Source organism: Sinohyriopsis cumingii, chromosome 4, assembly GCF_028554795.1.
Source record: "Sinohyriopsis cumingii isolate HCF-2022 chromosome 4, ASM2855479v2, whole genome shotgun sequence".
In the NCBI taxonomy this organism is placed as follows: domain Eukaryota; kingdom Metazoa; phylum Mollusca; class Bivalvia; order Unionida; family Unionidae; genus Sinohyriopsis; species Sinohyriopsis cumingii.
In genome coordinates, this window is record NC_142964.1 from 109,952,895 (window position 1) to 109,965,338 (window position 12,444).

At 34.7% G+C, this 12,444-nt stretch overlaps 1 protein-coding gene across 1 annotated transcript in view; it reads left to right on the forward strand.

Annotated features, from left to right (window-relative positions):
* Window positions 1–12,444, forward strand: part of LOC149801867 (small conductance calcium-activated potassium channel protein 1-like) — a 227,334-nt gene that overhangs the window by 142,152 nt on the left and 72,738 nt on the right. Inside the window, exon 3 of the mRNA XM_089956237.1 lies at window positions 962–1,380. Coding sequence (XP_089812363.1) covers window positions 962–1,380 — 419 coding nt within the window. The remainder of the gene's footprint in view (window positions 1–961; window positions 1,381–12,444) is intronic.

Sequence of the window (12,444 nt, forward strand, 5' to 3'; positions counted from 1 at the left end):
AGTTTCGCGTAAATTAGAACCCGCTTTTCCTAAAATAAATGTAAAATTAAATCTTACCTTTCGTCGACAATCATAAACACCTTGGAGTATATTTTAGTATCTTAAGCAAGGTACAATATTTCGAAAACGTATTTTTATCTCCCTCAAACAAATTTACTTGAAAAACTTTTGAAAGAATAATATTTACTTATATTCGGGCTTCACTTCAATATGCCATCGTTATCTGGAATAATGAGGAAACTAGCTTGGCCTATAGACCAACGTAAATTTCACAAGCTTCGCTATCTTTATAAAATTATATATGGTGCATCTCCCACGATGCATCATTCTGAACTATTGCTGAATCAAGCATATATAATGTTAGAAATAGTAATAACTTAATTTTTCGGTCCCCAATTTGAATAATCTTGATTCAAGAAATGAAGAAGCAAACTATAGAACATTTTAAAAGTAGAACTGAGGTTGAGACCATATACATGCTCTCTCTCTCTCTCTCTCTCTCTCTCTCTCTCTATATATATATATATATATATATATATATATATATATATATATATATATATATGAACATGACTTTTTTGTTTTAAAAAATCCTTTTAATTACATTGCAGTTATCAGAAGCTACAATTGGACAAATTTAAATTGATTTTAAATGTGCAAGTGTAATTCTTTACGAAACAAAACACAACTTAAAATTGATTCATTGTGATACCCCAAGGATGTTTAACATTGTCATTTTAAATAAAATTCAATTATAAAGACCATCAAATAAAAAACAATATAATATTTTGGATTATCCTTTCAGTTTGCAGTAGAATTTTAAAACCCATGGTTCCCGTATTAATAAATGAAATGAACCAGAATGCAGAAACTTTAAAAAAAATGCCTGTCCAATGTTCGCTGTAATTAATGATACTTACTACCTGAAAACATAATAGCCTTCCAACATATTATTTTGCAGCTTTTTGCCATAGACAGTTGTGTCGAGGACTGGCGGATAGCCATATCCTGGAGGAAAGCCGTGCAGATGACGGTGGAGATTCTTGTGTGTGCGGTTCACCCAGTGCCGGGCAACTTCATGTTCACATGGAAGACAATGCACTCGAACGGTATACAGCTACTGAGCCGTGAGGTCTCCGTGGACATCTTGCTGTCATTACCCATGTTCCTGCGGTTGTACCTCATCTGCAGAGTGATGCTTCTCCACAGTAAACTATTTACAGACGCCTCCTCCAGGAGTATAGGTGCCCTAAATAGGATTAACTTCGACACACGTTTTGTTCTGAAGACCTTAATGACTATTTGTCCAGGGACAGTTCTGCTAGTGTTTATGCTTTCTCTGTGGATTATTGCAAGCTGGCTTGTCAGGGCGTGCGAAAGGTAGGTAAGAGGATATTGTATCTATAGAATGTTTCCGCTTATGCTTCATCCTTTGTTGTTGCTCGGCAGTCTTTTTAAGTTTGTAGTACTGCCAATATATACTAACAGCGCTGAAAAGATCGACTTTACGGTAACGTCTCGTGATAGGACAGAAGTAGATCGATCTTGGTTTGTGTGAAGACTATTCTTCCCCAATAATAAGGTAAGGGCACGATTGAAAATTGCACTAACAATTGGTTAGAGTTGGGATAACCCATTATTCGAACTTTTATATCGATTTTCATCGAAATATGACATAGATTTTTACATTGGTTATAAACAACCTGCGAGAAGCATTCTTTTATTTTCAGTCTGCATTCTCAATCCTGTTTACAACACAGCTATTCCATTCTACCAAAATTTGACAGAGACTATCCCTTTATCCTTTCTCAATAGCAGAAAACAAATGAAATGAACAAACGACTACTGCTTCTGGCATAAGAGACTATTGTACGCTTTTGATATAAAACATAGACTTCCCCACCACTCCTCATCATAGCTACAAATGTTTGCTATACAATTATTTAATTTTCTTAAGTATTGTTCTTGTTATTTTATGTTTAAGTATGGAGAAATACAAGGAGATTTATATAGGCAATTTTCTCACGTCTCTGTGTAAGTTCATGTAAGATGTAAATTCAATCGAATGTTTGTTTCTCATACAGGAAAGTATATCCGAGGCGTAAATCACAGAAGCGTAATGTACCACTTCGCATAGTGACCTATACAACCCGATAGCTTGAAGTTGATACCTAAATCACGCCAAGAAGTATAGCGCTTTAGCGATGCTAGCGTGCATCCTGACTTATTCACATTTTTCATAAAAATGGCCCCTTTCTAGACATGATGATTTATTCTTTTATTTTGTTCTTTTGTTTGTTTTCGTTATTCACCTTGCCTTCGTATCTCTCTCTCTCTCTCTCTCTCTCTCTCTCTCTCTCTTTACCTTCTATTCTGTTTTGATGTATATTTATAACTTACAATAATAAATTATTTATGCCATGACTTCTGTCAGAGGAACCCAGAGTTTACATGCATTTGCAGTACAGTTATTAATGAGTAGCCAAGTCATGATGTTTGCTTACGCACAGATGCCTTTATTCAAGACAAAGTTGCAAGTTTTGGAGGGATGTGCGCTTATCGAGAGGGTATTATAGTTTTGGTGCATGCAGGAAAGGCGATGGGTGCCGTAATTCGCAGACCAGGTTTTGATATTCAGTATTTATACTTCACTACCATCTTTGGTTTTGGGGCCCCGAGTGGTCATTTCACCTTTGTCCGCGTGGGTTCGTTTCTTGAGATCGGCCAATGTTATTATGTGGGTAAGCTTGCCGGTAGCTTCCCGGTGGTCTGTGGTTCTTTCCATGGTTTATCCTTGAGTTCTTCCTCCACCAGGTATACTGGCCGCCATGTAATCATTTTTTTTAATTATATGTGCCAATGAACGTGGCTAATTTAATCATTTTACAACTTAAATGTATCCTACATGTTCTTGATACTAGCTATGCATTTGCCTGATGCATCTGTATTTGCCAGGTATTGTTTGCCTTTCAAGCATTTTCAAGAGAATGTGGGCAGATATAATTAAGTGCTGACATCTATATCAAGTAAGAAACTATAATTCGTTTAAAGAATAACTGTTATTAAGATTATGTTTTACTTCCACTCTACCGGATGGTAGGAATATACAAAATGTGTTTGGTACGTACCGAGAACACTCACCCTTTAAGCACGCTGCATAATAACCCGTATTCTAAATGGTAAAAATGTATATTTCTGTATGAGGGCAAGAGCCAGCTTTACACGCACACACACATGCACACACGCACATACACACATGCTCACTCTCGCGAAGATAAATGCCCACACACAGACATCTTATACTCTGATTATAATTTTAATATAAATTGTCTATTATGCTTTGTATTGTACATGTACCGATGCATCGTGTCACGTGGTCTCATACGACGGCGTTGACATTTGGTCGGTCTCTAGAGCCGTGAGGGTTTTGTTGTAAGCGACTATTTTGTTCAGTATAAAAACTTGTGACTGTACGCATCTATATTCAAGTCATGTAAATGACTCAATGTTGATCCATAACAACAGTTATTTTGAACTAAAAAAAAAAACTGTACAATCCATTAAACATTTTAAAGGTTGATCCAGAAAAACAATTATTTTAAACTACAAACAAACTGTACAATTCATTAAATATTTTAAATGTTGATCCAGAAAAACAATTATTTTAAACCACAAACAAACTGTACAATTCATTAAACATTTTAAATGTTGATCCATAATGAGTTATTTTGAACTACAAACAAACTGTACAATCCATTAAACATTCTAAATATTGATCCAAAACAATAGTTATTTTAGACTACAAACTGTACAATCCATTAAACATTTTAAATGTTGATCCAGAACAACAATTATTTTGAACTAAAAACAAACTGTACAATCCATTAAACCTTTTAAATATTGATCCAGAACAACAGTTATTTTGAACTATAAACAAACTGTACAAGCCATTAAACATTTTAAATGTTGATCCACAACAACAGTTATTTTGAACTATAAACAAACTGTACAGTCCATTAAACATTCTAAATTGCTCTGCTCTGCACCTGACGGATTAAATCAGCACACGACCCACTTGGCATCAACAAAATAGGTCAACTAAATGTTATAGAAAAAAACCTTATTAATCCAAGTATAATTATGAATATCATCTATTGTTATAGGCTGTCGTCAATACTTTAGAGGCATTCCCATACTAAATGTGACTTCCTTGGTCGTAAAACGTTTTGTCAGTGGTTGTATTGCTTCAGTAATTCTCCAAATTAAAATGCACCTTTCAAATGAAATTATAATTTGAAATATGAAAGACTATGTTTTTGCATGACATCAGGCTGGGAAGAATCAAAGCATTATGTGTATTTAAAAGGAGCAGAACCAGTTAAATGTCTTTTAAATTTTATCCTATTTTGTATGAGCATGATTCAGTAGACAGTGACAACCAAAATTTGTACGTTTTATTAAACTTCTCCACACTTTTTAAGACTAAGTAACGAAAAATATAAGGAGAAAATAATATCCATTTGTTTCAGAGCTGGTAGTCAAAAATGCAATTTTCCAACTCATCAAATTTCTCATAATTTGTGTCTATTTTGTGTAAACTTTGCTTATGTAATAATAATAATAATAATAATATATTTTGTTTTAGGAGGATGACGAATTTAACATTAAAGCTAATCTCCCATATGATCTTCACAAAAATGACAAATTACCTACGTATCGCATCTTAGTACTGGAAAAGTTGACAAAATTGATGATATCTTTAATTAAAAACAATCAAATAAAATACATGTATTCCAAAATTTGTATTTGGGCTGAAGAATTATTTCGTAGTATTATGTTGAAAATTATTTTCTATGACTATAGTATCGAGTGTTCAGAGACCTATGACGGCTTAGCAAAATTTGTCATGATCAGCAACAACATTATGATCATAATCATTATCGGCATCATCATCATTGTCATCCCCATGGTCATCAGTTTCATGGCGGCTGTCATCATTGTCTTCATCGTAGACATCATGGTTTTCATACCAGGCCGCCAATGTGTGTGCCTGGACAAGGTATCTTGCTGCAATTGATTCGGCTGTATATATACTTGCATGTAATGATGTAACCCCAAGAAGCATTGAAACAAGCACATCCAGCTATCTTGGTTATCATCATCATCATCATTATTATCATCACTCTCTTCGCCGTTTACTAAACGAAACTAAGAAAATCGTGATTTGTGCGTTGTAAATGATCATTTTTCGCAATTTCGTTCTCTTCTTTTTGCCAAATAAATGCAAAACAACAATTTTTTTAACTCGTTAAGTCCGAATTTAGTCTTATTTACAAGTACCTCGTGCGGCCTCTAATGTTCATTAAGTAAACTTTATAAAAGTTTTTATCACCAAATATCACTAACCAAAAAAAGTATGTGACACAGTTATAAAGTAAAAACCTCATTCATGACCGCGTGGACTTCACGGTATGAATAGAGTCGTTTCATTTATTGTTGTCATTTGATATGCCTTGTTATCAAGGGATGTAGTATAGTTGTTACTAGACAGTTCATATTTGTGGCCCATTTACAATAATACCGGACCACTCTACGGGAATCGATTTTATTTACTGCCTCCTTTGAATCTTTAGGTGGCAAGGTAGCATGACTGTCAAATAATTTTGTTGGATAGCTGCGTAAACAAAGTTAAGTTTATAATTTCCTTACAAACTAGAAATATCAATGAATACAAATTGTATATTTATATCTAGTGTATCATTTTGGACACCACCATAAAATTGACAACATTTAATTTAAATATCTAGCACCTTAAAAATCCCTTCATCCACTTTTGTTTGAATGAATGGATATGAATGATGATATTTATGGTACCATATTAACGCTTAAGAAGGAGCCTTACAATGCGATATTAGACAGAAAGCAAAATTTGTGTATACGGTCATTCAAACATTTAACACTAATTTATTTATACGGTTATTCACACACACTGAACACAAATGTATGACCTTTTAACTTCCATAACGTATTGTAGTAAATTTAGAGTATGTGCACTTGGTTGTAGTGCCCCGTTTTAAGCAATTCTTAGATTTGTGTGATTACTTCTTTGATTATTGGAAATCGGCGCCATGGAAATATTCCTGGCCCGAACTAATGAGCTAATTAATAGGAGCAAACGTCACGGAGTGAAGTGTTAATGTGTTGCCATGATGTTCTGGTTCACTAGTAGTGAATTCCGACCAAAACCGAATGAATGTCCCTGTCGTAAAATAGTACATATTAAAATCTAGTGGTATACATTGGTAGCGTGACTGCAAGGACGGTACTTAACGGTATTAAACCGGTAAATTACACAAGGGCATAAATAAAAAGGGACTTGACAGACACCGTTTATGTCGCCATGTGGGCGAATATGGTGCAGTTATATCGGCGAAATGTGCCTGGAAAGCATACATTGACTGGCCTAAGGTGGCGGAGTTAAAATAGTTCCCATTGTTAGGGAATACTCATATATGTTCCAAGGCGTGAACGGTTGGTGGTACGGAAACATAATGAAGCCAAAACACGCAGATGTACGGTTGATAGAAAGTTGGCAGTTTGGTTTATCTGTGGTCTTGTATTAATTAGAGGAAAATTTAGGTATAGAATGAGCACGTCGGGCTTTCTGATTTACAACTGAGGTTGTAAGGAAGTCTTTGGAAAGTCGGGGTAAACTTATGACTTCTAGCGAGAATCGCGCCAGGGTTTGACAACCGCTCGGTCAAGTAACTACCCGTGTGCGTGTAACAGTATTGATATAAGTTACTTTCACACACACACACACGCACGCACACACACATATATATATTAGAAATTGAACACTCCAGTAAAGAAAATGTTAGGTATTCAGACCTAGACAAGATTTTACGATTTTTTTTTATATACAATGATTTAACAATTTTAATCCATTTAAAGTTCACCGGCCACCTATATTGTACAAACGTATGATATTATTATTATAGTCATAAACAAAACGCATTTCTTAAGTATGCACACCATAAAATTGCTTAATTAGACTTACAAATCCGCTTTTTTAAATGAAAAAATTAGTCGACAATCTCTGTAAACAATTGGTTGTTTCCGCGTGCCAAAAAATGGATATGACATACATTTATCCCTTCTATTCAACCCAGCCATTAAAGTTGTTAATTTCCCCACGTAATTGTCTGTGTGATATATCTTACGATTGTTCTTTTGTACAGCAGATATGGCGCACTGTGTTGCATATGGATGTAACCAACAGAGTGATGATGGGACAAAAGGGTTCTTTCTTTTTCCGAAAGACCCTGTTTACGAGAACAAAAAAGTGGATTGAAGCTTGTGGGATCGAATAGGGTGAGGGATGGGAAAGTTGTATCATTTATCCTGGATTATAGTCAATTTGGCCCAAAGACAATTCGGCTCGAATTGGGCCGAAATTAAAATTATTCGGCCCAACTCGAAAAACAATCTGACCCAACTTAACAATAGTTGGAACAAGTTCTTTTTTTTCAAAGAACAAGTAGATACGATGTAAAATAGGTTTTAGGGGAAAAAATAAATTTAAACAAACCAAAGAAAACACAAGCTGACATATCTTGCTCGTTGTAATTAAAATATTTATATACATTTATTGTTTATGCTAAAAAGAATGTTTGCATCTGCACTATGACATTCTCAATTTAAGTATTCCGGTCAAATTATCAATATTGATTTATAAAACAACAATACTTAACTGGTAATATTCTATAAAATATGTGTACATTTTTCTAAGGGTAGCGTACATGATATATTATCACAAATATATTTAATTTTAGACTTCAGGTTGTAACACTGCTACATATAATACACACTCGATTATACATGAGAGAGAGAGAGATAGAAAGAAAGAGAGAGAAAGAAAGAGAGAGAGAGAATAATGTTGAGCATTTTGTCAATGTTTAGTTGCTGCAATATGAAGCTCTTACCAGTTTAATGTTATTGTTTGTTTTTATTTTTCAAGTTGTCTTAGTGTGTGCGCGAGTAAATTGAAATCTTGTCATTACTAGTCAATATCGTCAATCATTTTTGCTGCAGTATTCCATACAAATAAGAAAGAAACTAATTTTGTGTTGAATTTGTGCCCCCCCCCCCCCCCCCGCACGGTACAATAAAATTGATAAACAAACACTTTTTTGACAATAAAATGAAAGAAGGTAACCTTGCATTGTTATCATTTATTCCTTCTTTTTTCAACATGCGGAATTTATCAAAGAAAAAATGTATCGATGAATTCCATATATGTAGCGAATGCCGGCTTGCGTATGATCCTAGTGGTATTTTGTTTGAACCGAAAACTTTATTTAAAATCACGTTTAAATCTTTCAAATCTTTACACACGATACCTTACAATAGATTGTCAACAATCACAGATTCGGTCCTACAGGTGATGACAAGTGACTGGGAGCTATTGAAATGAGTCTTTTTTTTACAAGTAACAAAGTAGCATCAGAATTATACTACATATTGATATCCAGAATATAACGATTCATTCCGCATGAAAGCAACTGAAAATGTTCAAACATGAACACTGGTAAATAAAAGAACCAAAGCTGTAAAAATAAATACTCCAGTAACCAAAAGTACCGAAACTGAAGCTGTTAAAGCATGTATCCCCGTAATTACAAGAAAGCAAATATCCCCTTAATTACAAGAAAGCAAGTACCCCCGTAATTACAAGAAAGCAAGTACCCCCTTAGTTAAAAGAAAGCACGTACCCCCGTTATTACAAGAAAGCAAGTACCCCCATAATTACAAGAAAGCAAATACCCCCGTAATTATAAGAAAGCAAGTAACCCCGTAATTACAAGAAAGCAAGTACTCCCGTAATTACAAGAAAGCAAGTACCCCCGTAATTACAAGAAAGCAAGTAACCCCGTAATTACAATAAATGAATCTGTATAAACAAGTATTCCAGTACATGCAATATCTGAAGCTGTTAAAAGAAACATGACAGTAATAAAAAAACACGAAGCTGTTAAAATTTATACTCAAGTAAAGCAAGGAGCTGAAAGTGCGAAACTATATACCCCAGGTAACGAAACTGTATACCCCAGGTAACGAAAGTAATAAAACTATTAAAGCAATTACAACAATTAAGACATGAAGATGTTAACACAGTAAGCAGAAAAGCTGTATCTGTTAAAACAAATACTCAGTAAACACGAGCACTAAATCTGTTAAAACAAGTACTCTGGCAAACAAAATACCTGAAACTGTTGAAACAAGGGATGCAATAAACAAAGGAACTGAAGCTGTTAAAAGGAATACTTCAGGAAACAAAAAACAAAAAACAAACGAAGCTGTTAAAAGGAATACTCCAGGAAACAAAAGAACTGAAGCTCTTAAAACAAGTACTTCATTAACCATAATAACTGAAGCTGTTAGAAGAAATACTTCAGCAAAAAGTCGAAGTTGTTTAAACAAACACAAAAAGGTAAAGTTCTTAACGCATTTTTATCATCTTGAATTATAGCTGATTTTTTATTTGTAAACGCTAAAAGTTGCACTTGAAAATAAACATTATTCTTTCTATTTGACAAATAAATACACTTGTTGAAAAAAGATATTCCATTTTTGCGAATTAAACTCCAAGTCTAGGAATTACTGATGGGATTAAGATCTTTCGATAAATATTGTTACAAAAAGCAGGCTGCACGCATGCGAATTCGGTACCCAACCCTGAAAGTACCTTGTCTAGACTATATTGCAAGCAGCACAGTAGTCTGAGTTTCCTCTGACCCTTGTCACCCCATTTTTGATATTTGGACATTTATGTTGGGATGTAGGGTCAGAGTCCATTCCCTATCAAAAAGTTGGAATTCGCCGACACCATTTGGTGTCGGCATTGGGGTAACCGCTTACTAGCCGGCCCAGCAAACTTGAACGACCTTTCATCGAAATATATCTGCATTAAATCGATAGGAATATGATTTATATTCTCAAAAATCGTGAGCATAGCATTCGTCATGTCTTTTAATCCTCTGACAAACGAGACGAAAGTACGCCGTTGCTGAAATTTGACCTGGATCAGTTTCGCACCAACAACGCTCTTCGGGTTAACATGGCTACTTTTGCACATGCTTACAATGTGTCGTGGTAGTTCATTTGGGCTAACATGGCCCCTTTTGCCCTGATTTCAATGTGACGTACAAGTTCATATCACTACAAGGCACATGAGTAAATAAAATGAACAGGGTGGGGATGTTATTGAAAAAATACTATCACAGAAAACATGTGACGGTATTATTTTCTTGTAAGGTATACCAAGATCTTTTTTTTCAAATCCATTTTAAACGAGATCATCTTGTGTTTGTATGGATGGCACGATGCATTAAGTTAAAAATCGAAAGACTATCCGTTAAAACACGAATGTACATCGCTGACAACATTTGGTTTACGATAGCGAGTTTAACATCGAAGATTTGATACCTTATTTAGTGACAGACTGGCGTGTTTTATTACGTGTCACTTATTCATAAAAAGGTTAGATTCATGTAATTCCAGTAAAAGCTGCTGTTTGCTTCTCTCGTTTTAGATAACATTATCAAGTTGATATGTTAGTTTTGGTATTTGTCTTCGAAGATTCATGAGTTTTAATTGGATTTATTAACATTACTTGGACCACTTGCTGGACTGAAAGCAGTCAGTCTTAAACAGTTGCCTCTTTCGTTTTTGTTTTAATTTTAATTTTTCAATATTACACTGTTTAATATATTAGCATGTGATGTCGCAGATTAGGACACCATACTACCAGTGTATGGATTATCAGTCCAAATAATGCATATATCCTATGAACAATTGATTTCATACCATGAAATTGCTGACTATCGCCGAATATATGCAAAAATTATTCTGTGCAAGAGTGAGATTCAATTACCGATTATTTTCCACAATAGTAGTATGACCCCAGAGATGCTAACTCTTTCGTCGGACACAATGGACACAATGAAAGTTTTTGAACATTTTTCATTATGTTGGATACCATAAAGATCCGATGATACTAGTTTAGCCAATATATTATTCGCTGCCTTGCATTAAATGATTTCTGATTCTTTTTTTACGTAAATCGCGTAGCCATCTATTAAAATGACGCGTTCAAATCGAGAAGATACAGCCACTGTCAATAAAGAGCTGGTTGCTATAGTTACCGGGTTTTAAGTCAACCCTGATAATTTTTAACAGCAGGCTGGTGGGGGGGGGGACAAGAAACAGAATATAATTATCATGACAAGTTTCATTGGGTGTCTACTAGAAAATAAACTGTGAAAAGAAAATGAAAATGGTTTACAAAACGCCAAAAAAATCTTTAAGCATGATTAAACTATACGAGAGTACAGCAAAACGAAAATGCCACAATTTGTAAACTTTTTATCTTGAACCTTTACAACAACTATTTTATCAAAACTCTCAGATGGTCACTTTCGCCGAACAGCTGATATATGACAGATATCATCCTGTAACTAATGTATCTTTTACGAATTAATGTCTCAGTATGACTTTTTAACATGCCATCCCAAGTGATATCCAAAGCTCTCAGTTATCTAAATGAAATGGTGTAAGATAATTAATGCTACTCAACGAGAAGTGGTGCAGATGTCGATATCCTTACTTCCTGCTGAAACAAATGCACAGGTTGCAAGCGCCAGTGTCAATTCAGTGGCTTCTTAGAGAATGAAAGTTCGCATAAAACACAATACGTTTACCTGAAATCTTTTCAGATGTGCCAGGGCTCGCAACATATGTTCCAAAAATTACAAACGAAGTATTTTGGTTAGAAATAATTATCACCGGTGCATTTATTGCAACATTTTCATTCAGGATCGTCGCAGTTGATAAGATACAAACTATTATGTGTTCGACTTGTAATCACTGACTTCATTATCATGGCTTTAAGCGTATACACTGTACATGCTAGGTACCAATACAGTATATTCCCATGTGTTTTCTTAATTACGTGAGATTACAGTAGCTGAAAATTTATGTCGTATGTATTCGCTTATAAGTCAGGTCAAGCTACAAAAAACAAAATCCTGATCTGCCGTAGCATAATGTGCCTGCAGGTCAGGGTTTAGGTTTTTTGTTCTACTGATTACTCCTAATAAACTGCACAGACCCAGATCTACCGGCGCATTATTCCACGTCAGATCTGGGTCTGTGCACTTTGAAGTTGTACTTATCTTATAAGCTGTACATACGGTACAGTTCATTTCTAATCTGATCGAGTATTGTGTACCAAATCTCTCTTCATCACGATTTTAGTGTTGCGGTTGTTTACTATCACTATGATCATACATTAACAATTAATACAATCCATTATTACCATTGTGGCTTCTGGACTATGTTTTAAATGCAGTAGAACTGTAATCTGGAACATACATAATCATT